This window comes from Penicilliopsis zonata (genome assembly GCF_001890105.1).
Source record: "Penicilliopsis zonata CBS 506.65 unplaced genomic scaffold ASPZOscaffold_6, whole genome shotgun sequence".
Lineage (NCBI taxonomy): Eukaryota > Fungi > Ascomycota > Eurotiomycetes > Eurotiales > Aspergillaceae > Penicilliopsis > Penicilliopsis zonata.
Genome location: NW_019208916.1, coordinates 483,848 through 507,357, shown reverse-complemented (window position 1 = coordinate 507,357; position 23,510 = coordinate 483,848). Strand labels below are relative to the sequence as shown.

At 53.2% G+C, this 23,510-nt stretch overlaps 9 protein-coding genes across 9 annotated transcripts; 6 read left to right on the top strand and 3 right to left on the bottom strand.

Moving 5' to 3' along the window:
• Window positions 1–1,268: 1,268 nt before the first annotated feature.
• On the top strand, window positions 1,269–2,294 carry ASPZODRAFT_1870825 (hypothetical protein). Its single transcript, XM_022727279.1, has 2 exons — window positions 1,269–2,100; window positions 2,261–2,294. The coding sequence occupies exon 1, from the start codon at window positions 1,481–1,483 to the stop codon at window positions 1,946–1,948; it is 468 nt and encodes a 155-aa protein (XP_022581512.1). The 5' UTR covers window positions 1,269–1,480; the 3' UTR covers window positions 1,949–2,100; window positions 2,261–2,294.
• Window positions 2,259–3,915, top strand: ASPZODRAFT_131922 (hypothetical protein). Its single transcript, XM_022722878.1, has 2 exons — window positions 2,259–2,505; window positions 2,558–3,915. The coding sequence occupies exons 1-2, from the start codon at window positions 2,291–2,293 to the stop codon at window positions 3,822–3,824; spliced, it is 1,482 nt and encodes a 493-aa protein (XP_022581511.1). The 5' UTR covers window positions 2,259–2,290; the 3' UTR covers window positions 3,825–3,915.
• A 131-nt stretch (window positions 3,916–4,046) lies between these two features.
• On the bottom strand, window positions 4,047–6,595 carry ASPZODRAFT_131919 (hypothetical protein). The gene is made up of 6 exons (XM_022722877.1): window positions 5,943–6,595; window positions 5,758–5,857; window positions 5,447–5,677; window positions 5,206–5,355; window positions 4,708–5,141; window positions 4,047–4,640 (listed from the first exon to the last, which is right to left on the bottom strand). Exons 1-6 carry the CDS (start codon window positions 6,202–6,204, stop codon window positions 4,075–4,077), a joined length of 1,743 nt encoding a protein of 580 aa, XP_022581510.1. The 5' UTR covers window positions 6,205–6,595; the 3' UTR covers window positions 4,047–4,074.
• A 675-nt stretch (window positions 6,596–7,270) lies between these two features.
• ASPZODRAFT_131918 (hypothetical protein) lies at window positions 7,271–9,705 on the bottom strand. The gene is made up of 4 exons (XM_022722876.1): window positions 9,043–9,705; window positions 8,687–8,969; window positions 8,373–8,599; window positions 7,271–8,310 (listed from the first exon to the last, which is right to left on the bottom strand). The coding sequence occupies exons 1-4, from the start codon at window positions 9,236–9,238 to the stop codon at window positions 7,418–7,420; spliced, it is 1,599 nt and encodes a 532-aa protein (XP_022581509.1). The 5' UTR covers window positions 9,239–9,705; the 3' UTR covers window positions 7,271–7,417.
• Window positions 9,706–10,975: 1,270 nt separating this feature from the next.
• ASPZODRAFT_65198 (hypothetical protein) lies at window positions 10,976–12,373 on the top strand (the record flags this gene model as incomplete). The annotated part of the gene is made up of 2 exons (XM_022729285.1): window positions 10,976–12,141; window positions 12,208–12,373. The coding sequence occupies 2 exons, from the start codon at window positions 10,976–10,978 to the stop codon at window positions 12,371–12,373; spliced, it is 1,332 nt and encodes a 443-aa protein (XP_022581508.1).
• A 392-nt stretch (window positions 12,374–12,765) lies between these two features.
• ASPZODRAFT_2128072 (hypothetical protein) lies at window positions 12,766–13,801 on the top strand (the record flags this gene model as incomplete). The annotated part of the gene is made up of 1 exon (XM_022727822.1): window positions 12,766–13,801. Exon 1 carries the CDS (start codon window positions 12,986–12,988, stop codon window positions 13,799–13,801), a length of 816 nt encoding a protein of 271 aa, XP_022581507.1. The 5' UTR covers window positions 12,766–12,985.
• Window positions 13,802–13,880: 79 nt separating this feature from the next.
• Window positions 13,881–14,443, top strand: ASPZODRAFT_131914 (hypothetical protein). The gene has a single exon (XM_022722875.1). The coding sequence runs from the start codon at window positions 14,137–14,139 to the stop codon at window positions 14,374–14,376; it is 240 nt and encodes a 79-aa protein (XP_022581506.1). The 5' UTR covers window positions 13,881–14,136; the 3' UTR covers window positions 14,377–14,443.
• A 147-nt stretch (window positions 14,444–14,590) lies between these two features.
• Window positions 14,591–19,290, bottom strand: ASPZODRAFT_131913 (hypothetical protein). Its single transcript, XM_022722874.1, has 3 exons — window positions 18,992–19,290; window positions 18,627–18,863; window positions 14,591–18,476 (listed from the first exon to the last, which is right to left on the bottom strand). The coding sequence occupies exons 2-3, from the start codon at window positions 18,855–18,857 to the stop codon at window positions 14,763–14,765; spliced, it is 3,945 nt and encodes a 1,314-aa protein (XP_022581505.1). The 5' UTR covers window positions 18,858–18,863; window positions 18,992–19,290; the 3' UTR covers window positions 14,591–14,762.
• A 2,288-nt stretch (window positions 19,291–21,578) lies between these two features.
• ASPZODRAFT_131911 (hypothetical protein) lies at window positions 21,579–23,432 on the top strand. The gene is made up of 2 exons (XM_022722873.1): window positions 21,579–23,123; window positions 23,199–23,432. The coding sequence occupies exons 1-2, from the start codon at window positions 21,658–21,660 to the stop codon at window positions 23,290–23,292; spliced, it is 1,560 nt and encodes a 519-aa protein (XP_022581504.1). The 5' UTR covers window positions 21,579–21,657; the 3' UTR covers window positions 23,293–23,432.
• The last annotated feature ends 78 nt before the right edge of the window (window positions 23,433–23,510 follow it).

The following is a 23,510-nucleotide window of genomic DNA, read 5'->3' as shown; positions in this document are numbered from 1 at the left end:
AGAATTTACGATGGTATTAATAGAATAAAATAGCGTGGTTCTGATGGAGTCCAGTATACTAATCTTTTACTGCGACAACTGGTGCTCTTGAGGCCCACGCATCTCTGACGCATCATGCAAGCTAGGGGGATCAATCAAAATAAATCAGACACTTTATCAATGCAATTCGCCTAGAACGTCAGTATAGAGTACTCCATACAGGGACTGCTATGGTATCACTCCGTACGAGTGATTATTAGAAAAGGATATCACCATGGTGGAGATGACGGAGGATGACGAAAGACGACGTCAGATCAGACAGCAATTGATCTTGGGATGAGGCGAGCTCGGCAAGCATACACTCAGTAGCCCTATACTCTGTACTCATGGCCAGAGAGGAGTCGGTTGTGTGCACGGAGTAGTAGACTGTCCGGATCTGCTCCGTACAGGAATGTCTTTTGTGAGCGGAGAAGGGATGTCGATCAGCACTGCAACGAAGCAATGCTTAGCACAACACCAGCCCTATTATAAACCATATTGATATCCAAGGAATTTCATCCTCCGTAGCTATCCAATACACCTAGTCTTTTCAACTGGCACTCGAATTGCGGACGACTGATTGCTGTTTGTCTTGGTCAGCCATTATTAGCATTCCAGTCAGATCGGCACACAAGCCTTTTGGTAGGAAGGTATCGAGAGTGCATTACCCTGGCCCCGGTTCGGCCCTCACCATACTCCTCCTTCCCACACGTCAAGCCGATTATATTATCCCATGTGTAGCTATGTTATTATCTCTGCTTGGTATCATCCCCACAGAAGGGTGTACCTCTGGTTGAACACCTGTTCTGCCTCCCCGGTAACAGGATACGAGAACTCGATTATGTCACCAACTTCGACTAATTAATAAGTTCAATGATAACAAACGAGCTCTGTGGATCGTCGGTGGCGGAGTGACGACAGAGCTTTTTCGACCGTGGATGAGAGGCAAGCGGACCGACGGGGGGGGGATCGAGGGAGCACAAAATGCCCTTCCTGGTATGTTGAGTCAGTATCAGGAAGGTTGGAAATAGACAGCATTCTCAATCAGATAAATAAAAAACAATAGACATAGAACTCACCTTCGCAGCTTGAACAGCAGCAGCCTCTGCGGAGAGACTTGATGACATCGCGGGTCGAAGATCGCATGCTGTCATAGGCGCCCACTTGGCTCCCTCCCGCCCTGACCTCATTCCCTTCGTCTTTGCCCTTTCTCCCTTGTCCACCACTCAAAACTCCTCCGTTTTCCGTTTCTCGATAGAAAAGATTCGAAGCGACCGTCCATCGGCTTTCGTCTGCCAGCACCCCTGCCTCCTTCTCGCCCTGTCTCTGTTGTGTTTCCGGCCGTTCCGCTGTCCCTCTGCCTTTTGGCGGGGTAGACCGATTTGACCTCTTTTTCCTCCTGAGACGGGGGGGTTTGTTCTCACACTCGCATTTATAATTTAATTTTCCCCGACTTTACATAATGAGCACGATTCAGAATCTCAAGAATTTCATCCGTCATGGGAAGCAGGCGCGCCTGGTGACGCCGCATGCCGAACCGACAACCAACGTGTCCGCCATCCATGCCCAGCCGCAGCCGCAGCCGCAGGGGCAATACCCCGCCGCGGTGGGCAATCTCGATGCCATCGAGGGCCGCCATGGCAATGGTCAGTCGCCGGTAGTCCAGAAGAGCGCCGATGCTCAGACCCGTAAGGCTCGCGAGGCCGAGATCGCCGAGATCGTCGCTGAGGAGAGGAAACGGGCGTCCAAGATGCCCAAATATCCTGGGTTGGAACGTTGGATTCTGGTCGAGAAGATGGGCGATGGTGCCTTCAGCAACGTCTATCGGGCCCGTGATAGTACTGGCCAGTACGAAGAAGTCGCCATCAAAGTCGTTCGCAAGTTTGAGATGAACAGCAATCAGGTAGGGTACCTTTCTCTCTCGTCTTGAACATGCCTTCTCTCCGAGATGCTTTCACATCCTGCCCATGCGTGCCCGCTTTGATATGTGTTGCCGATCTATTTTGCGCGATTTCTCTCTTCTTCTCTCCTCTCTTGTGATGTTTGCCGACGTACTCCCTATGGGGATTTCTCTAGTCCGATGTCCGTGTTCACCCAGAGTTTCGGAATGCGCCAAAGGCCACCGAGGTGGGCAGAACCTCTCCAATCCATCCATGATCTGAGCCTTCATAGCGAAAGATTCTTATTTGTTTTGACTATTGCAGAAAAAAAAAAAGACAGAGGACTAACGTGTGTGTTGCAGCGAGCCAATATCCTCAAGGAGGTGCAGATCATGCGTCAATTGGACCACCCCAATATCGTCAAACTCATCGATTTCTCCGAGTCCCGCCAATACTACTACATTATTCTCGAGCTGTGCCCCGGTGGCGAGCTCTTCCACCAGATTGTGCGGTTGACCTACTTCAGCGAAGATCTCAGCCGTCACGTCATCATCCAGGTGGCGAAGGCAATTGAGTATCTGCATGAGACATCTGGAGTTGTGCATCGGTATGGCCTTACTTGCTGTTATTATATGGCTATTTTCTGATTTTATATGCAGAGATATCAAACCTGAGAATCTTCTCTTCTATCCCGCCCCCTTCATCCCCAGCAAGGGTCCTCAAACTCACCAACCGGGTGACGAGGACAAAGTGGACGAAGGCGAGTTTGTTCCAGGCGTTGGTGCCGGTGGGATCGGCACCATCAAGATTGCCGATTTTGGCCTGTCCAAGGTGATCTGGGATAGCCAGACAATGACGCCGTGTGGCACCGTCGGATACACCGCACCGGAGATCGTCAAGGACGAGCGATACTCGAAGAGCGTCGACATGTGGGCGCTTGGATGCGTCCTCTACACGCTCCTTTGCGGTTTCCCGCCCTTCTACGACGAAAGCATCCAGATCCTGACCGAGAAGGTCGCCCGCGGCCAGTACACGTTCCTGTCTCCTTGGTGGGACGACATCTCCAAGTCGGCCCAGGATCTCATATCGCACCTGCTCACCGTCAACCCAGACAAACGATACACCATCAAGGAGTTTTTAAATCACCCGTGGATCCGGGAATCGGCCGAAGAGACCGAACCGGCCGCTGACGCCCCACCAACAGGCTCTTTGGCCACGGCCGCACACCAAGAGCAAGTCGCCGCGGCGGCAGGCGGATCTATGTTCAACGCCGCGACGGCCAACCAGGTGCAGTATCAACCGGCCAGCGCGCGACTAATCGACCAGACCTCAGCTGCGGAGCGCCGTATGGACTTCCGCTCGCCGGGCGCGATCAACCTGCGCGAGGTTTTCGACGTCGGATATGCCGTTCACCGCCAGGAAGAGGAAGGCAAGCGACGCAAAAACTTCCGCCAGGGATACCGGGGCGGGAACCCAACGACTGGATTCCGGTCTGGGCTTAACCCGCTCAACGAAGACTACGATGACGACGAAGATCTGGCGTACGGCTACGAGGATGTGCCTGCCGCCAACACCGGCACCGGCACCGGCACTGGCACTGTCACCTCGGAGAACGGCACCAACCCGCCGTCCAAAATCCCCAAGTCCTCACAGCAGGCCTCCGACGTGGCCGCCATGGAAGCCAAACTGCGCTCGACAAACCTCGGCACGACCGCCAGCCACGCGGCGCAGGCCCGCGCCGCCGAACGTGGCCGGCAGCCCGTGCGGCAGGGTCACCAGCAGCCACAGCAGGGATACGGTCAGCACAGCGCCACTGTCGCCCAGGCAGCACGGGAGAGCATCGCTCGGAATTCGCGACAACCCTTCGAGCTGAGTCTGGACAATGCCACGTTGCTGGGGCGGCGGGGGCGGCGGCAGATTGCTTGAAACCTTGTCTTTTTTAGTCCCCCCATTATTTCCTCTTGTTCTTTTTTTTTCCCCTTCTTCTCTTGGCTAGCATGGCGTGATGTATATGCTTATGATTAGATATATGAATAACGCATACACTTGTACTTGATTATGAGGACCAAGCTAGTTGAAAATGATGGTAAACTGTTAAGAACTAGGTAAACGACCAACTACAATATAAGAAAGTTATAGTATTGACTAGCTCAACCCAGTATATAGTCAAGGGCTATCACAAAGTTTGCTTGCCCCTGGTCTCAATCGGGAGAAGACACATGGCGACAAAGGCCGCAAGAATCAAACCCCCCGAAGCATAGATGGGCGCATTGGGATTTGCATTGGCGCCGTAGATGGCGACGAGGGGCGCACACAGGCCAGTGATGCGATTGAGACAGCTGGCGATGCCTGTGCCGGTGCCCCTGTTGGGGGCGGGGAAGACCTCGGGGGTGTATGCGTAGAGGACGCCGTACATGATATTCTGGAAGAAGGCCTCGAGCGAGGAACAGACGAGCTGGGTGTTGGAGTTGGTGGAGGCCGTGAAACAGAAGAGTATGATTCCCGTGATCAGCGTGGCGATGGCCATGGTCCCCTTCCGGCCGAGGTAGCGCATGTCGACGAGAAAACAGGCCAGGATGGATCCGGGGAGGCCCACGACCGAGGTGATGGCGTAGTTGCGGTAGACAATGTAGGTCGACGTCGTGCCTCCGTTGCCGGATTTGCTCAAATATTGGGGCAGGAAGGCATTGAAGAGCGGGTAGCCCATTCCGATGGTCGCCCAGCAGAACCAGAGAAGGATGGCTATTTCTGTCAGTACCAACTATACGGCTCCAATGTATGTTACCTGTCAGTTCGTGGCTATACGTACTGGTAAACCCGAGTCGTTTCGTGGCAAAGAGAGGTCCGACACGCTCAAAGGAGAACTTGGACACCGACCGCCGGACGATCTGCATGGTGGACAGCGTCTGGTTCGGCGTCTCCTCGGGATATCCACCGATCTCGTTGAGGATGTTGACCGTCAACCACGTAGTGGCTTTGTTCTTGTACGCAATGCCGTGCACGGCCGCAACAGCCTCATCCTGCCGGCCGCGAGAGAGCAGGAACTTGGGCGACTCGTACAGGTGGAAGAGGACGAAGCGGCATAGAAACATGGTGAAGGTCAGCGCGCCGAGCGTCAAGACCAGGTACCGCCAGCCCATGTTGTCCTGCTTGCTACAGCAGGCGACTCCCGCAGCCACCTTGTGGCAGGAGGGAAGGTTGCTGGCACATGTGTAGTTGGGGATATAGGCCCAGGCGAGAAGACTAGAGAGAATTCCATTAGATCAATGCTCAACACAGAGTGAGGTTGCTCCGCTGGTATACTGACCTTGCTATGAGCTGGCCAACAGGCCACCACACACTCAGCATAGTCAGAAGATTGCCCGAAGCAAAGGGGAGAAATTCCAGGAAAAGCGCTCCATCCACTGGAAGATTCCCACCGACTCCAAGACCCATACAGGAGAACAGGGCGCAGACTCTGTAACGGTTAGCTTCCTTGGTATAGCAGGATCAACTTTCACCATTTTCTCTAGGGAAAAGCAAAGGAGAAAAGAAGAGAAAAAACGCACCCGATCCATGTTGGACTGCCCCCCGCCGCCAGACCAAATGTTCCACAGATGAACAGGGTCATGTTGAAGGCCAAGCGACGACCGATAATGTCCGAAGCAGTGCCCCAAAACGAAGCCCCCAAGCACAGACCGAGGAAGAGGGCGCAGGTGGTGAATCGGACGCGCGACTCCGACACGCCGAACTCGAGTTCGAGCTGGGGGAGGGTCAAGGCGACTCCCTGCAGCCATAGACTGGGTTTTATATCAGATACAGTCATGGATCCCTCGCTCTCTTTGATTCTATGAAAACTGAAATTCTTGATCGGGCTTACTTATCTGCCAGCCATCCAAATCCACAGAGGACAAACAGCTCCCACTGATACCGACCCATTCCGATGTCCTGGATCGCCCGGTTGATCACCTTTGCTTTACCTACAACGATTTAAGTTAGCTGGCTATATGACTTGATTGAAAGATCAATTAGACACCCATGGATGGATGACCCGAACGAACGTACGATCATAGGCAGAGTCATGCCCCGAGGTAGCAATGTCCGACTCGACCTCGGCACGCAGAGCCTTTACGGAGAGCATCTGGCCGCACTCTGGCAGCGAGGCAGCTGCCTCGCTCCTGGCGTCGTCGGTACTCTTTTTCTCACTGTCAGAGCCTGTGTGGGCATGAGCCGGGGAGTGAGGTCGGTGCGCAGGGAAGCTGGTGATGGGCACCACGACGCCGGGGAAATCACTGCGATCGTGACTCTTGAATGGATTGAACGGCATGGTGCATGGGAATCAGTCGCTATCGGGTGGCCTACTGTCGTACCGTGTCGAGTTGTTGAGTCAAGTACAGTGCTGCCGACTACTATGCAGATGCTTCCGGGAGAGCTGAGATGAGTGTATAAAAGAGGTATTTCAACAAGAGACAGGCAGAGGGAGAGAAAAGCAAGGTTATCATGAAAACTAGCAGAAAATAATACTTCTTCAGTAGTATCAATGGTCAGTACACAGAAATATAGGTCCCTGATGTAGGCAGTCTCTCAACCCAGGAAGGACAAAAAATAGTTTGTAGTGATCCAAAGATTATATCAAGAGACAAGAGTAAGCACATAGTGGATGTCTTCTCTATGCTTTCTTCAGGGAGAGCAGAGTGTCTTTATTCCTGTTTCCTCCCCCTCTGCTAGAAGAGAGCATTCTTACTGGCCAACCCGCCATCCATTTGTCCAATTGTCGACATTCCTGGTGGCGAGTCGACGGTCGTACAGAGAGAAAGTGCGGGGCTTGTCCTTCCTTTCCCCTTTCCTTTCTTCTTTTTTTTTGCCCCAGACTGTATGTGAAGACAGAAAGTTCGGCGGCGCTCCACCATCGTCAGCGAGGGGATTCCATGGGCGAGTCCTGTGTAGCCACACTTTACCTGCTTGCAGAACAACCGTTAGCCGAATAGAGCAGTTGGGTATATAGTACCTCCGAAGGGCATCCAACCTACCTAATAGACAAACTCGAAGACTGTACACTTACAGCGTAACTTGAGGTTGCAGCCGCATCTGTGAGGGATACCTCAGGAAGGAACGATATTCCCTGCCAAGGGCTGGTTTAGGCATAGCGGGAGATCATCAGGCTGTGACAAAGTAATACATGCTTTGACCAATGAAAAAATCCACATGGCTCTGTAATTTACGAATATTACAGGCTCATGGTTACATACTATCCCTAATTGGGTCAAGCACAAAAAGCATCTTCAACGTCCAACGTCATTCAGCAATTTAATTCTGCATATCTCCATAGACATAAATTACTTGGTGATCGTCAAGCATTCAAATCTCGGTGATACTTGCTGTGCCTGTGGCTATGTAGATATGTACATCAAGTCATTCCAGTCATGCCTCTATCCATAATGAGTGTTCTCATGCCTCTATTTAAAATGAGTATTGAGCATGTCTCCATCCATAATGAGCGTTTCTCGCTATACTTCAACATCACGAGGACCCCCCACCCTTCATAGTTCGTCGATGCGGCCCAGGAGCCACTCCAGGTGGCGGTAGGACACTCGCGGTTGGTACTGAGGCTCCATGTGGCCGCTCTGGAAGGTTTCCGCCCACATCAGGCCGCGCTCGTAGTGTTGGATGCCCATGCCGCCCTGGCCGCCAGCCAAACTGGAAAGGCCGTTCTCTGCCAGGACCTCTGCGTACTGTAGATCCGGGAGATCAATAACGATGGACTTGTTCGGCTGCTGCTGGAAACCCAGCTTGCCGTTCCAGGTCATGTTCTGGATAGACAGCAGGGTGCCAAGGGTGAGGACGGAGAAGTCGTAGTCTCCGTTGGCGATCAGGACGCGGTTGGTCCGTTCAATCACCTGCGGGAGAACGTGTTCGATCGGATTCGCCGAGATGTCGCCCACTTGCTCTGGGCCGGCATCGCCGCCGGTGAAGACGTCTTCCCCGGTGCATTCCGCCCACGTAACGTTCGGGGCGTGCATGGCCTTCTTGACGTCGTCCCGGTCGAAGTAGATGCTGGCGCCGGCAGGTGAGTATAGTAGCGAGCCAGGGAATCCGAGCACATCCCACAGAAGAGGGCACGCGACATTCGCCGAGTACAAGTCAAAGCATGGGTTGATTTCCAAGGCCTCATCGAGAATCGTGTCGTAGACGTCGCAGTCGGCGTCAGCGGTCCAGTTCATGAATTTGGGGGGCTGGACACCAGAGGCTGGGAAGACAAGGTATTCATCAATGAACTCCTTGTAGCCGCAGGATTCGTGCAGCGCCTCCAGCTCTGCCAGGAAGGTCTCGTTGAAGTTGAACATGTTGGTGTTCTCCAAGACAAATGGCACGGCAGGCGCCTCCTCTTGGACCCAGTCCCATTGACCAATACAGGGGTCGTACGTCAAGGCTCCTGTGTTCCACGAGTCAGCGTTGGGCTTCGAATGGGGGTTTCTGATACGGCAAGAGAGTTACCAGTCAAGTCAAAATACTCCGTGTCATTTTGATCCAAAAACGCGGCCGAAATGTACGGCACGTATCTCCCCGCATAGCTCTCGCCGGTCACGTAAATCTTGAAATTCTTGATTCCGAAGAGTTCTTCAAAGTTCTTGAAAAACTTGACAAAGTCTTCCGCGATTTCCTCCTCAGAGTCGGCAGTAGGAGTACCAAGGGCAAAGCCGGTTCCGACAGGCTGATCGACCCTATTTGTAGCGAATGAGTGATGCTTTTCTTTTCTTCTTTTTTCATTGTTTTGGGGGACGGGTGGAGAAAGGGAATATACAACTTACCAAAGCACATTGGTGAGATTCACCCAAGAATAAGGATTCTCAACGGGTAAAAACGTTCCAGGCTGCCAGAGGAATCTACCGTTCTCTTGGAAGAAGCCTTCGAGGGAACTGCAACCCGGGCCACCGTTAAGCCAGATGGTAACCTCGTCGACCGGTTCACCAAGTTTTGTCTGGAAGACGAAGAACAGACTCCTCGAGTCGTTGCCCTTGTCGATCGGAATAGAGCCCGAGTACATCTCTCCCAGATCGAAATGTACATCGGGTAAGCTCTCGACGAGATACGCTGCAGATTAAAACTCTCCGTCAGCGACTCCAGTCCCGGATAGTCGTTGATGGGTACATATTATGGAACTCACGCTCAGTCTCATCGGTCATGAAGCGAAAGACAGTGTCACTGTCATTGCTTGTGCGACGCTCAAAGGAGGTCATCATCCTATTTGCCCTGGTCTCCATCAATTCGAGGTGTCTTTCGTTAAACTTTCGACCAGCTACCCCGTCCACCAGCAGGGACGAGGCCAAGACGGCCGTTGGCAGAAGCGATCGAAGCTGCATCGTAGCCGTGTAATCCTTTCCAATCAAGCAGGGAGTACCGGAGAGGGGGTGAGAAGCAGAGTTCGAGGCGAGGAAAGCTTGTCGCTGCTAGGGAGGGAATGCAGCTTCAATTAATAGTGCCGAGGTCTCCTTCCACTTCCCCCGGAGCTCCGTCGCATCTGGTATGCAGTGGGGTGGTAGCTACTTACCCAGGTGCCTATCACAGCCTGGACTGTACCTGTCTCCAGGCCAGACACTCCATCGTCATGATTGAATCGCTTAGAACAAGGCCAATTATCGGGCAACCCAGTCTCCGCTACCGTCTGTCCCGGCTAGGAAGCATGTGCAGAGAGAGCACTAGCAAATTATCACCAGACATCAATCGTTTATCGACACGGAGAACATCCGACGATCACCGGAGGCCTATGGAGTCCGAAGGTTGAGCCAGTGGATAATGGTGGATAGTGCAAGGGTGGGATGGAGCGTCCTTGGGTCGGGCAAGGGTTCTCGGGCAAGCTTATCACTAGGTAGGCAACATCATTAAATTTAACATTCCTCAGCCCGTACGGAGTTCTCTGTGCTGCTACAACCTCGGAGAATTAAATAGTTAACAGTGTTTCTATATCTATTGGTCTGTGAGTGTCACAAGAACGTGTAGGCGTCCTATTCTCTATGTAGTACGGAGTACAGTCCCTTGCCTGAGAGATCGACAGCCACCTCGCGTGTACTACATAAATAACTATATAACTAGGGTAGTAAGACTATGCCGTCATTTGGGTTGCAAACATGGATCTCATTGATTCATTAGGCATCTATAGCCATAACCATTATCCAATATCTAAAATCTACTCCGCTCTAAGCCGGTAATTCCTCTGGTAAGGCTCTAATGCACAATCATCATTAGTTCTCTTCCCTCTGGCCCGAAATCCAATGCAGAGAAATGCATACCGCCTACCATGTTTGGATATCAACAAGAGTGACGCTTTTTTCTGCCAATATCAGAATTCCTATGATTGCACCACGAGGCCCCAACTGCGTCGCTCACAAGGGCTTTGTTGCTGATTCCTGCCTTGCTGACGTCTCCTCTGTATGCTCATGTCCGGGATACCCTATTATGGAGTGATGGCCATTACTCAATGCTCTCTCCACCCAGATGTAACTTTCGACCGGGGGGGTGGTGGGTGCTGTGGGTGCGCTGATAAGAAAATGACCGGGGTTTGGGATCGAAGTTTCTATAACTATTAGATCGCAGCCTCACATCGACTGTGTACGGAGTACGGTACAACAAGTGTCAACAAAATAAAGAGCGAAGCTGTCGGATATGACTTATCCTTCGAGTTCGCCTTCCCGATACTTGCTAGCGCTGTCCAAGAAAAAGAAAATTGCACCAAAAAGCGGAAGCGGCGATGGATAAGCCGACGGGGAAAAAAAAAGGGAAGGAAGGCAGGTCAGACGCTGCTTCCTCGCCGCTGGATCTCTTCTTTCCCTCTCATTCTCTCAGTCTCCAGCTCTCTCTCGCTCTCGCTCTCCCTCCTGCTGTGGAATTTAGTCGGTCGTTGCTACTGATTCTAGAGGGTAGAAATGAATAGCGTCCCACAGGTTGCGGGGGAGGTCTCGATGGCGCCGTCAGATCATATCGATAGGCAGCAAGAGGTCTGTTCGACGAATGATCAAGGCATCAATAGCGTTGATGTGGAAAAACGATTGACTGCGGCTTCAGAGACCTCTGTTTGCAATACTGCCGCCCATCAGGACCTGATGATCTCTTCAGAAGAGACCCTGCGCCACTCCTCGTCTCACACGACTGCCCATGCAGACCAAGCGGTGAACGCCAACTCAATAGTCAGCCGGGTGACGACCGATGCTGATGGCAACACCTACCCGGAGGGCGGTCTACAAGCATGGCTGGTGGTCTTTGGGAGCTTCATGGGACTGTTTGGGTCGCTGGGGCTGATCAACACCATCGGTACGTTCCAAGCGTACCTGGAGAACCACCAGCTAAAGGACTACAGCTCGGGGAGCACGGGCTGGATCTTTGGCGTGTTCGCCTGCCTGTCATTCTTCTGCGGACTGCAGGTCGGTCCGGTTTTCGACGCGAGAGGTCCTCGGATGCTGATTTTGGCCGGCTCGGTTCTCATGGTGGTCGCAATGATTGCGATGGGGTTCAGCACTCAATACTGGCACTTTATGGTCGCGATTGGCGTGGTGGGAGGAATAGGCATCTCTCTGATTTTCACCCCGGCCATATCAGCGGTTGGTCACTGGTTCTACGAGAAGCGTGGCATCGCAACGGGAATCGCTGCTACTGGAGGCTCGTTCGGCGGTGTTGTGTTTCCCTTGACTTTGCAGAGCCTCTTTCCGCGAGTGGGATGGGCTTGGGCCACTCGGGTTATAGCTCTGATGTGCCTATTGTCCCTAGCAATCGCCTGCCTGCTGATTAGATCTCGTCTGCCCAAGAAACCTATATCGAGAGAGAATATGTTGCCCGATTTTCGCATCCTGAGAGACCCCAAGTTCGCCCTCACCGCCATTGGCATGTACTTCATCGAATGGGGATTGTTTATCCCCATCAGTTATATCTCATCATATGCATTGGCACATGGGGTCTCCACCCAACTCTCTTATCAGATACTCGCCGTCCTGAATGCTGGCTCGATTTTTGGACGAGCCCTTCCGGGCTACTTCGCCGACGTTTTCGGTCGATTCAATGCCCTGATCGTCACCGTCGCCCTGTGTCTCGTGTGCAACGCCTGCTTATGGCTCCTCGCGGGGAACAACTTGCCTCTTCTGGTCGTTTATTGTGTTGTATTTGGCTTCGCAAGTGGCAGCAACATCAGTCTTACGCCGGTATGTATTGGGCAACTTTGCAAGACTGAACATTATGGCCGATATTACGCTACCGGGTACACAATTGTTAGCTTGGGGTAAGTAGGATCTCTCATTCAATCTTCCAAGGAGTCGTGAAAGCTGACAAGTCCATATGGTTTCAGTACTTTGACCGGTATGCCTATTGCAGGGGAAATCCTCTCACGCTGCAATGGAGAATACTGGGGCCTCATTACATTCACCACATGCTGCTATGCCGTCGGCCTCGCCTGTGTTATTGCCGTGAAGATTCTACACGTCGGCTGGCGTCAACCCTTGGCAATATACTAAGGCATCCAAGCCGCAAAGGCAACGTCGTGATGACCTAACTCCCCGTTGAAATAATATAATCCTTTCGGAAATTAATTCTCTTACGATCAAAAATCATGGATTCGGCGCTTTGGCCTTTTGGGGGAATAGAACGACATTTTTCTTTTCTTTTCTTTTTCTTTTTTGGGATAAACCGATTAACGCAGCAATGCAGCATCAGTCCCGTGTGGGCAAACCTGGCTTGGATACCTGTATCACCACCGCTGGCTATGTATACTACTTGACATACTATATAATTCACAGTTGAAATACGATCTTACGAGGGCATTTTTGAGGCAACCTCCGTTCACTTCCGAAAGTCGAGGGAACTGCTCATCACTGTGATGGCGTGTACCGTCGCTTATTCTACCATTCCGTGGTCGAAGAGCTCCGATGTGTTCCAAGAGGAGGAGGAGGGACACGATTGTAGCCACACGATGACATTACCAGTTCATCATGATCTGCCTACCGCTGACTAGATACATATAACCGGCCTGGGCGGTTGAGCGCGAGGCCTTGTCTTCCTCTTGTTAAAAAAAATAAGAGCAGCCCAAAAAACCAGGAAAAGCTAGAAAAGTTCATCAAGGGAAACAAATGCATCCTGCTAGTACCAACATGCTTTTAATCTTCCTAGGGGCATGGTTCACCCTGCTCGACTCAGTCATTGCTCCTCCACCTCCGTCTCCATTTCCTTCACCTTCTTCGCCCGTCATACCAACCGCTTCTCCCACCAGTCACCCCATTGTGACTCCTTCGCCTCCACCCTCCACCACTGTTGTCCCCACGACATCTTTCACCTTCACCTTTAACCCCGTGGTGGTGACGACGACTGAAATCGCGACCTGCGCAGCTGTAGCTGCGCCTCCAGCAGCCTGCATACCTGCCATCTGCGTGCCCACCCTCACCGTCACCTCGGTAGCGACGTCGATATCCACCACCACAGTGACGCACAGTGTTGTTCAGTCAATCGTGCCCCCGGCCATCACCGTCACCGAGACCTTCTGTCCTGCACCGCCACCGGCACCCCCAGCAGCAGCACCTCCTGCCCCTTCACCTCCACCTCCTCCCGTCATCTCCTCGCCACATATCTCACCGACATCGTCCCCGTCCCCGGCGCCTCCCTTCCCATTTCCAAGCCGCAACGCCACCGCCAGCGTCAGCTTCAGTCCGGGCGTCAGTCCCAGCGTAAGCCACTCAGTTCCGACACTGACCCCAGGCACCACCGCTGTCCCAACCGTGCCGGCCGGTAGTCCGTCGCCTGTGCTGCCTACCGCTGGACCTGGACCTGGACCTGGACCTGGACCTGTTGTTCCTCGGGACAACATTCTAGCTAAACGCAATGAAACCCCTGGGATGATTGATACTAGAGCTCCGGATGGAGAGGTTCTCCGGCGTGTGTTTGCTGTTTGATTTCATTGCTAGAAGCAATATATAGTTAGATCTATAGTATTTACTTCCTTGGTTTACTTGGTTTATATCAATGAACAATCACTGCATTTATATTGAGATCTTCTTTACTTAACGACCGAAATCGCTGGCTAGGCCATGGGAGAGAGAGAGAGAGATGAAAAAAGACAAGATAGGAAAGAAAGCAAACAGGTCGAATCCCCCCCTTGCAAGGTGACAAAATATAATGGAAAATTAGATACAGTACAGAGTAACATGGTTGGGAAAACATAACGTATAGGGGAAGACGGGTTCAAAGTAAGAACTTTCTTTCTTGCTCCCCTCGGATAATAACGCACATGGCTTGCCTCGACCCCGGTCTCTCGAATGCAGGTGTTTTTCTTCTTCTTTCTGTTTCTCTCCTTTTGCGAAATATCCCCTTTCTGGCCTTGTATTTCCCCGGTTCCAAACTCCAGACACCTATCGGACCCATAGGTGATCGATCGCAGACAAAGACGAGCAAAAATGAAGGGGGAAAAAATGTTAATAATAATAATGGGCCCTGGCAGGTGGCATTCGTCCAGTTTGAAAGACGGTGAAAAGGAGATCGATATGTTGTAGAATAAATGTCGACGACGCAAAAAAAAAAAAAAAAAAAAAAAAAAACGGGAATGTGACGAGGGTATAATGGCGTTCGATTTGAATATCAAATACACGGCGGGATGATTTTCGTCAAGAACGGAGGGGGTCGCTCAGAGGTTTTCGGCGGGCCATTTTTGTGTTGTGGGCAAAAATGGCATGGAAAGAGAGAGAGAGGGAGGGAGGGATAAAGGATGATAAAAGTGAGAAGACTTGAAACCCGGCCTCGTCCGTTTTCATGTGCTGTTTGAGCGTAGGAAGGCCTGCTAATGATTGGTTTTATTCATTAGCTTCTATGTTCTTCTTTCTTTTCATAAAGGCGTGTCTCTCTCGCTTGGTGTTTGGTTCATACTCGTTCCATGATAAGGTCCTCATCCTCCCCTGTTGTCGGGCTGGCAACACTGCCGCGGTAGACGGAGCCCGACGCTGTGACAGAGCGCGGCTCCAGGCCGGGCCGTTGGCTTTTGCTTTCCGGAGACAGATGCATCGAGTGCATCTCGCCGCTGCTACCCAGACGGGATTCCTTACTCTTTTCCAGCAGCGATCCGCCGAGCGTGGCGCATTTGAGAATCGTCTGCATCATCTGGTTCTGCTTGAGGGGCTTTGACAGGTACTCGTCCATCTGCGCCTGGATGCACTTTTCGCGGTCGCCCAACATGGCGTGGGCCGTCAGGGCGATGATGGGCGTGCGGGTGAGATTGTTCTCCTTCTCGTACTCGCGGATCTTGCCTGTGGCCTCGAACCCGCCCATGACGGGCATCTGGACGTCCATCAAGATGACGTCGTACCGACGCTGCTTGACGGCCTCGAAGGCTTCCAAGCCATTGTTGACGACGGAGACGTTGTGGTTGTGCTTCTCGAGGATCTTGACGGCCAGTTTCTGATTCACGTCGTTGTCCTCGGCCAGCAGGATGTCAAACGAGCGGGACTGGTCCGTCGTGATGGGCGTCGAGCGACCTTCCAGGGCGGGCAGCATGCCGTTGCCGAGGTCGATCGGCTGACAGGGGGTGGTCATGTAGGAGCTGATACCCAGGTCCAGAGCCGATTTGAGGCTCACCGAGACGACGGGGCAGAGCAGGACGATCGGGATGTATTTGAATTCATCGTACGTGCGCAGGATGCGGGCCGTCTCCACGCTGTCTACGATGATGACATCGTAGGCATGGCCCGACTCCTTTCCGGACGGGTCTTGAATCTCTGGCGGGGGGACCTGATCTTCATTATGAACGACCAGGGGTTCCAGCTCCAGCTGCTGGAGCATGTTGGTGATCTCCTCCGTCTCGACCCCGTTCTGGCCCTTGTCGATGAAGAGCACGCGGTGGTTCTTGTACGGCAGAAGCTGCGAGCTGATGACGCTCAACGACTGATCCGCCAGCTTGACGACACATGTGAAATGGAACTGACTACCATGGCCGTACACGGAGTTGACCCATACATCGCCACCCATGAGGTTCACCAGCCGCTTGGAGATGGACAGACCGAGACCGGTGCCACCGAAGCGGCGGGTGGTGGAGCCGTCGGCTTGCTGGAAGGTATCGAAGATCAGGTCGAGTTTTTCCTCCTTGATGCCGATGCCGGTGTCCGACACGGAGAATTCAAAGGCGTATTCGTCAGCGGCGCATTGTTCCCTCTCGGATTTGCGGATGGTCAGCTTGACCTCACCATGTTCCGTGAACTTGATGGCGTTGCCGACGAGATTCAGGATGATCTGACGCAGGCGGAAGGGATCGCCGATCACGTAGTCGGGCACCGTGTTATCGACCTGGTAGGTCAAACTGAGGAACTTCTCGTTGGCCTTGACGGCTAACGTCTTGAGGGCGTTGAAGATCGTGCCCCGCACGGTGAATGGGATGCTCTCGATCACCATTCGGTTTGCTTCGATCTTGGAGATATCCAGGATGTCGTCGATGATCGTGAGCAAACTGTTGGCGAGATTGTGCACCACATTCAACATCTCCCGAGTGTACGGCTTCAGGTCGTCGGTGTCCAAGGTGAGCTGGGTCATTCCGATGATACCGTTCATGGGCGTTCTGATTTCGTGACTCATATTGGCGAGGAACTCGGATTTGGTGCGGTTCGCCAGTTCGGCCGCTTCCCTGGCGGCGGTGTTTCGTTGGATACTGTCGCGCAGGTTGGACACCATCTTATTGATCTTCCGCTTGAGCTCGTCCATCTCGCCCGAGGCGTTGACGGTGATGAGCTTGGTGAAGTTGCCGTCCGTGGCAGCGTCCGTGATCTCGCCGAATGCGCGCACCTGCGAGGTCAGGTTCTCGGCCATGGTATTGACGTCCTCGGTGATCTCCTTCCAGGTACCAGCGATCCCTTCCACATTGGCCTGGCCACCCATCTTCCCGTCGACCCCGACATCACGGGCGACCTTCTTGAGCTCCGTCGCGAACTTGGCGAGACGGTCCACCATGTGGTTGATGGTGACTTTCAAGGTCAAGATCTCCCCCTGGGCATGCACGTTGATCTTCTTACTCAGATCACCCCTGGCGATGGCCTGTGTGACATCGGAGATCCCTCGGACCTGAGACGTCAGATTCTGGGCCATGGTGTTGACGTTGTCGGTGAGGTCCTTCCATTTGCCCTCCACATTGTCCACTTTAGCTTGTCCACCCAATGTCCCGTCCGTGCCGACTTCACGGGCGACCTTGCTCACTTCAAAGGCGAAGGTGTTGAGTCGGTCCACCATGCCATTGATGGTGTTCTTGAGGTCCAGGATCTCACCCTGGACATTGGCCGTGACCTTCTTTGTCAGGTCACCTTTCGCGACGGCGGTGGTGACATCGGCGATCTCTCGCACCTGCGTGGTCAGATTGTTGGCCATGCGGTTCACGTTCTCGGTCAGATCCTTCCACGTGCCCTCCACGTCGTTGACGGTCGCCTGGCCGCCCAGGACACCGTCAGTGCCGACCTCCTTGGCGATCTTGGTCACCTCCTGGGCGAATTGGCGCAGTTGGTCCACCATGGAATTGATGATGTTCTTCAGCTCCAGGATTTCGCCCTTGCAGGTGGCCTGGACCTTTTGGGTCAGGTCACCCTTGGCCACACCCTTGGTGACGGTGGCAATGTCTCGCACTTGGGTCGTTAGATTGTTGGCCATGGCGTTCACGTTGACCGTCAGCTCGTTCCACATGCCCTGCACCCCATCGATCTGTGCCTGCCCGCCCAGAACACCTTCGGTGCCGACATCGCGGGCGACACGCGTGACCTCGGTAGCAAAGGTGCGCAGTTGGTCCACCATGGTATTGATGGTCTGCTGGAGTTCAAGGATCTCACCCTGGGCGCGACTCTCAATCTTCTGGCTCAGGTCGCCGTGGGCGACGGCGGTGGTGACGGCGGCGATCTCGCGCACCTGATCCGTCAGGTTCTTGGCCATGATGTTGACGTTTTCCGTCAACTCCTTCCAGATGCCATGCACGCCGGTGATCTGGGCCTGGCCGCCGAGGATACCTTCGGTACCGACCTCTCGGGCGACACGGGAGACCTCGCTTCCAAAGACCTGGAGCTGGTCCATCATGGTGTTGATGGTGCGCTTGAAGGTGGCGATTTCGGGGTCCATCTCCAGCGGGTGGATCTGGACCTTCATGGAGAGATCACCGTTGGCGACCTGGGTGATGATGCCGCCGATTTCGCGCAGGGCCTTCTGGAAGGCCTCGTTGGCCTGTTGGTGCTTGCGGAGCTCGCGTTCGAGCAGGACGACGTCCTCGTTTTCGACCTTGGTCAATGCGCGACGGGTGTGTTCCTCCTGCTGCAGTAGCTCATCACGGACCTGGGCGATGATGTCCTTCTGGAAGCTGATCTCTTCGGCCTGCTTCTGCACATGATTGCGCAGGTAGCTGATATCTTCTTCACGCACTAGGCGGGTGCCCGAGCCGGCCGCCTCGTCGTCATCATCGTCCTCCTCATCATCATCCTCCTCCTCCTCCTCCTCCTCCTCGTCCTCCACTTCCTCCGGCTCGTCCTCCTCTTGCGGGTCGCGATCGGTGGACCCTTTGGTGGAGGTGGTGGCGGTGCGCGGCTTCCGCGGGCGGCGATTGGGGCGGATTCTTTGCTGCTGCTTGGTGGAAGAAGAAGAGTCAGAAACTTGACCTGACGACAAGCGAGCAAGACCAAAGGAGTACAGGAAGTCCGCCTCCCTGGCCTCCAGACGGGCGGCAGATGGATGGTGGTGTGGGGGGTGGTCGGGGAAAGGTTGGAGACTGACAGTTTGGAACTCCAAATGGTGGACACGGCGGATCAAGGCCTCGAGTTCGTTTTCAAAGGCAGCCTTGGCCGGCGAGGCAAGACCCGGCAAGCGGATCGTCTTGGGGCCGTAGCCGTTGATCGACGGGACAAAGTCGAAGGGAGGAGACGAGGAACCGGCCCCGGGGACTTCACGGGCAAGACCTTTGAGGATGGCCGTGGCGGCCACCAACGTTTCGTCCGCGGCGGCCATTGTGCCCTGCAGCAACTCAGTCAGGTTTGCAAACAGATATATAGATGGATGAATAGATGGAAAAATGGATTGTGCGGCGATCACTCCAAGCGAGGTAGGGGTATCGGATGGCGCATCTCGAGGACGTAACTGACCTGACGGGGGGGAGGGTTGTGGACGTCGTGTTACTGAGCGATGCTGTTACGACGACATGGAGCGTCTAGAACGAAGGCGAAGAATGAATATACGATGGACAACCGGGTTTAACTTGTCGACGTCTTCGAAACCGTCGAGAGAGGGAGGGGGGGGAGGGGGGACGACCAGGCTGGTCGGACAGCACAGACAGAGGAGGGGAAGCCAAAAACGTCAATAGACAAGGGGGGGAGGGAAGGAAATGGCGAAAAGAACAGCACGGGGTAAACCCGACGGTAGGGGGTGTTCAAAAAAAAAAAAAAAGGCAAAGAAAAGAAAAAGGATCTGGGAGGGAAGCGAGAAAAAAGGAAGATAAGAATGAGAGGAAGAGAGGAGGAGGAGAGTCGACGCTGGGAGGGAAAACGGAGAAACCCAGTCGGTCTCTTAGTAACAACCAACTAGTTCGCTCAGGAAGAGCTCCTCTCCTCCTAACACTGAGCAGCGTGGCCGTGGCCGTGGCAGCAGCAGCAGCAGCAACAGCAGCTCAGATCCTTAGCTCGGACAAAGGTATTTCTTAGCAGAGAGTCCCAGCTCCCGGTGGTTCGTCCTGCGTAGGGGTTTCCCTGGGTCCGAGTCTGGGAGTTTGTCCAATGCCCACTTGAGCGGTGGCGATCGGAGAACAGTGGAGGTTGATTAGGAAGAGAGAAAAAAAACCGAACTTTTCCACAGTAATAATATTCTTAGTATGGCCAATTAATCGATAGACTAGATGCTTTAAGAGATTCTGGTTATTTGAACTCATCTCGTATCTAGTACGTATACTAACTACATAGGACTCGTATATAACTCTGTCTGCGGTGAGGCTATCCGGTATTTCTGGGGATACACACACATCTTCGTACATGCATACGGAGTCGGAGTACTGAGTCTACTAGTTAACTAGTTAACTACTGACTGATCTTGGAGTACATTAGGACCTTGGTAGGTACAAGTTAATTGTTCCTTCGTTGGGACGATAGACCACTTACTATAGGTAGTAAGGTTACCCTGGATCCTCGACAGCGCTTCTAGACAGAATCCCACTGGATTATCAGGCTTCCTCGTGGAAGAATTATTCATCTGATCTCTTTGTTCGGTGTCTGGCGCCCGTCTAACGGTGTGTGCTAAGGTACTCCGTACGGAGAGTACTTCTGTACCACTGCCAATGGCCCACCACACTAGAACACGGATGGGTAATTATTGGGTATTCCCCGTCCTATCACTCTTTGCTCTGTGCCGGTGTCCAGTGTCCACCGGGATTAGGATTATTCTTTTAGTATTGGTATTGTTCGGCGTTCAGTGTTCAGTCGGGAGTCCACTCACCGTGGCTATCACACTCGCCATATCCTGTCGTGTCCATCACATCCACCGGTGCTTTCGCTGATCCTCAAGAATCAGAGTATTATTATTGTGTGGTGGATGTGGGGGGTCCAACACATGGCGGAAAATAATCCCCCTTTTTGCAAGAACAAAGCCTGTAAAAGGTAAAACCATGGGTACTTCTGACTTTAGACTCATTCGGTCAATAGGTAATAGTTAATAGCAATTAGTTAGTCAGTATTCTGGAGAATAAGGTTTTATAAGACTCCAGAGTACTCCGTCCCAAACGCTTCGACTTGACGCTGAGCCGCTTGTCTCAACTCCAAGTCCGTATGTAGTATTCATTCCGTCCCAAATGTACTGCGTAGTGCGTAGTGCGTAAGATCATCGCCATGACTGGGTTTCCCCGCCTTTCTGTACGACTGTCGGAGAGTCAGATGATAAGAAGGAAAAGGCAGGTTTTGCTGTCGTTTTGCAGGTTGTTTACTCCTATTCGCTGCGTGCTCAAGCGTCAAGGCCCTGCCGTCCGGCTTGAATCTCAAATGATGTAGTTGTACGTAACTAGAGTCTGTCGATGCCTTATCTCACTGTATTTTTTTTTTCTCTCTTCGGCATGTACCTGACATGCTGTCCCATTGTTGTAACAGGTAGAACAGCAGGCCCAACGCTGTCAGTATATGTAGTGAAAACCAACCCCATCGGCAGTCAAGGGTGTTCATGGTTTTTGCTTTCTTTTTTGTGCAACAATCACAGCTTTATATAAATGAAGATGGCCCCTGCTTCCCTCCTATCATCCCTGGCAGTGATAATCTCTGTCGATCTAGCAAATGTACGTCAACGTCATGGTCAAGGCCGGTGCATCAATAGGTGTAGGGGTCTCCTCCGGCCCAAGACAAAATTGATCTTTCAATCATTTCGAAACCAGTGGTAGAGAGATCACCCCTAGGAGATTTCGCACGGAGGTTAGAGAGACTTGACGAGGATAATAATGAGGAGATGGGGACTACAGATAGACTGGCACAATGCGGTGACACCGGCTGTTCATATTCCAGCTGGTTTCGATATCTTTTCCAATAATATAAGCCACAAAACCTGCTGAATGGTATGAAGCAGTTCGTAACTTCTTGTAATGAAGCTCTTATCGGGTCGATAAACGAGGGGTAACGCCCAGGTCACGGGACCGCGGGGCTGGTCTCTCCGCCGCGCCGTATCGAAAGTCCAAACGGAGTCATAATTCGAAATCTGAAGGAGAAACCGCAAACCCGGTCACCAGTCTCGCTTCGATTCTGCGTTCTCAGTGGCTTCAAGTTTGTGGCCCACGACTGCAACTATGGCCTCCGATATGACCACTCCGATTCTGGACGCTCTGTCTGCGTCCGAGGCGGCGATTCTCTCAAGCGAAGCCTTCCCCTCCACCCCCTCATTGTCTATCAAAAGTGCGCTTGACCGCCTAGCCTCACGATCGATGGTGGAATACGAGACGATCGACAAAGAGGTGGTTGTCCTGACAGACGAGGGCGAGGAGATTGCCACCAATGGAAGCCACGAGGCCAAGGTTTTCGAGGCCGTCGTCGCTGCTCTGGACGGCTTGAAGATCGGGGACCTGCCCGGCATTGTCGGCAAGGACAACGCCAAAATCGGCCAGGGAAATGCGTTCAAGCGGGGATGGATTAAAAAGGACAAGGATGTTCTCCGGGCAACGACGCACTCGATCGTGGACGAGACCCGGGAGCTCCTGCTCACGGTCAAGCGCACCCAGGCGCTGGACGACCAGAAGGCTGTCACCGACCTGAAGCGGCGAAAGCTCATTGCCCTGCAGAAGGTCATCTCCTTCAAGATCTCCAAGGGCCCCAAATTCGCTCGTGAGTTCGTCAAGGAGGAGACGGATCTGACGGCAGAGATGCTGGCCAACGGGTCGTGGAAGACGGCCCAGCTCAAGCCATACAACTTCAAGGCCAAGGGGGCCTTGACCCCGTCTGGTGCCTTACATCCCCTCAACAAGGTGCGACAGGAGTTCCGCAACATTTTCTTCGAGATGGGTTTCGAGGAGATGCCGACGAACCGCTTCGTCGAGACGGGCTTCTGGAACTTCGACGCCCTGTTCGTGCCGCAACAGCACCCGGCCCGTGATCTCCAAGACACCTTCTACATCTCCGACCCGGCCAAGGCTGACCCGCCGCGTGAAGATCCGCTCGACGATCCGCACCGGCTCAAGTCTGCGCAGCCGGCGTCGTCCAAGGCGACCACAGAGAAAGCCCTCGACTACAAGGGCTACTGGGACAACGTCCGACAGGTCCACGAGTCCGGCAAGTACGGCTCCATAGGTTACCGCTACCCCTGGAGCGCAGATGAGTCGCTGCGCCTCGTCCTCCGTACCCACACCACGTCCGTGTCGACGTACGTGCTGCACAAGCTGGCGGCCAACCCGCGACCGGCCCGCTACTTCAGCATCGACCGCGTCTTCCGTAACGAGGCCGTCGACGCAACCCATCTGGCCGAGTTCCACCAGGTCGAGGGCGTGATCGCTGATTTCGGCCTCACCCTCGGCGGTCTCATCGGCTTCATGGAAGTCTTCTTCGCCAAGATGGGCATCCACCAGCTCCGCTTCAAGCCCGCCTACAACCCTTATACTGAGCCCAGCATGGAAATCTTCGGCTACCATGAAGGCCTCGGTAAGTGGGTGGAGATTGGTAACAGTGGCATGTTCAGACCGGAGATGTTGGAGCCCATGGGTCTCCCGAAGGACATGAGAGTCTACGGCTGGGGATTGAGTCTTGAACGACCAACCATGATCAAGTAGGTTTTCTCTTTCTTTTTTTCCCCTCTGTTCCCTCATATTTTAGCAGGCAAGTTTCACTAACTACTTAAAAGGTACGGCGTAAGCAATATCCGAGAACTCCTCGGCCACAAGGTCGATCTCAACTTCGTGGAGACCAATCCCGCCGTTCGTCTGGAGAAGGACTAGAGGGGGGGGGACTGGACTTCCTTGCCTGTTGAGCTTGGTTTCACGGGAGCCTACTGTTCGAAAAAAAAAAATCACTAGCCATAGCATTACGAGTCATGGAGATGATAGATATGAGCAGAAAAATGAGTACAGAACAGGAACCTTGGTCTTAATAGTTGAACTATAGTATACCTAACTACCAAATGTCCCACCCGTATCTGTGCCCCAGCGCATCTCTT

Coding starts and splice junctions, on each gene's coding strand:
- ASPZODRAFT_1870825 (XM_022727279.1), top strand. CDS start 1,481: ATGAGCACGATTCAGAATCTCAAGAATTTCATCCGTCATGGGAAGCAG.
- ASPZODRAFT_131922 (XM_022722878.1), top strand. CDS start 2,291: ATGCGTCAATTGGACCACCCCAATATCGTCAAACTCATCGATTTCTCC. Junction 2,506..2,557: donor ACATCTGGAGTTGTGCATCG/GTATGGCCTTAC, acceptor TTTTATATGCAG/AGATATCAAACCTGAGAATC.
- ASPZODRAFT_131919 (XM_022722877.1), bottom strand. CDS start 6,204: ATGCCGTTCAATCCATTCAAGAGTCACGATCGCAGTGATTTCCCCGGC. Junction 5,678..5,757: donor TTTGGATGGCTGGCAGATAA/GTAAGCCCGATC, acceptor TATAAAACCCAG/TCTATGGCTGCAGGGAGTCG. Junction 4,641..4,707: donor GAAACGACTCGGGTTTACCA/GTACGTATAGCC, acceptor TGACAGAAATAG/CCATCCTTCTCTGGTTCTGC.
- ASPZODRAFT_131918 (XM_022722876.1), bottom strand. CDS start 9,238: ATGCAGCTTCGATCGCTTCTGCCAACGGCCGTCTTGGCCTCGTCCCTG. Junction 8,600..8,686: donor AATCTCACCAATGTGCTTTG/GTAAGTTGTATA, acceptor CGCTACAAATAG/GGTCGATCAGCCTGTCGGAA. Junction 8,311..8,372: donor GGAGTATTTTGACTTGACTG/GTAACTCTCTTG, acceptor CGTGGAACACAG/GAGCCTTGACGTACGACCCC.
- ASPZODRAFT_131914 (XM_022722875.1), top strand. CDS start 14,137: ATGGCTTGCCTCGACCCCGGTCTCTCGAATGCAGGTGTTTTTCTTCTT.
- ASPZODRAFT_131913 (XM_022722874.1), bottom strand. CDS start 18,857: ATGGCCGCCGCGGACGAAACGTTGGTGGCCGCCACGGCCATCCTCAAA. Junction 18,477..18,626: donor ACCATTTGGAGTTCCAAACT/GTCAGTCTCCAA, acceptor TCCACCAAGCAG/CAGCAAAGAATCCGCCCCAA.
- ASPZODRAFT_131911 (XM_022722873.1), top strand. CDS start 21,658: ATGGCCTCCGATATGACCACTCCGATTCTGGACGCTCTGTCTGCGTCC. Junction 23,124..23,198: donor GAACGACCAACCATGATCAA/GTAGGTTTTCTC, acceptor ACTACTTAAAAG/GTACGGCGTAAGCAATATCC.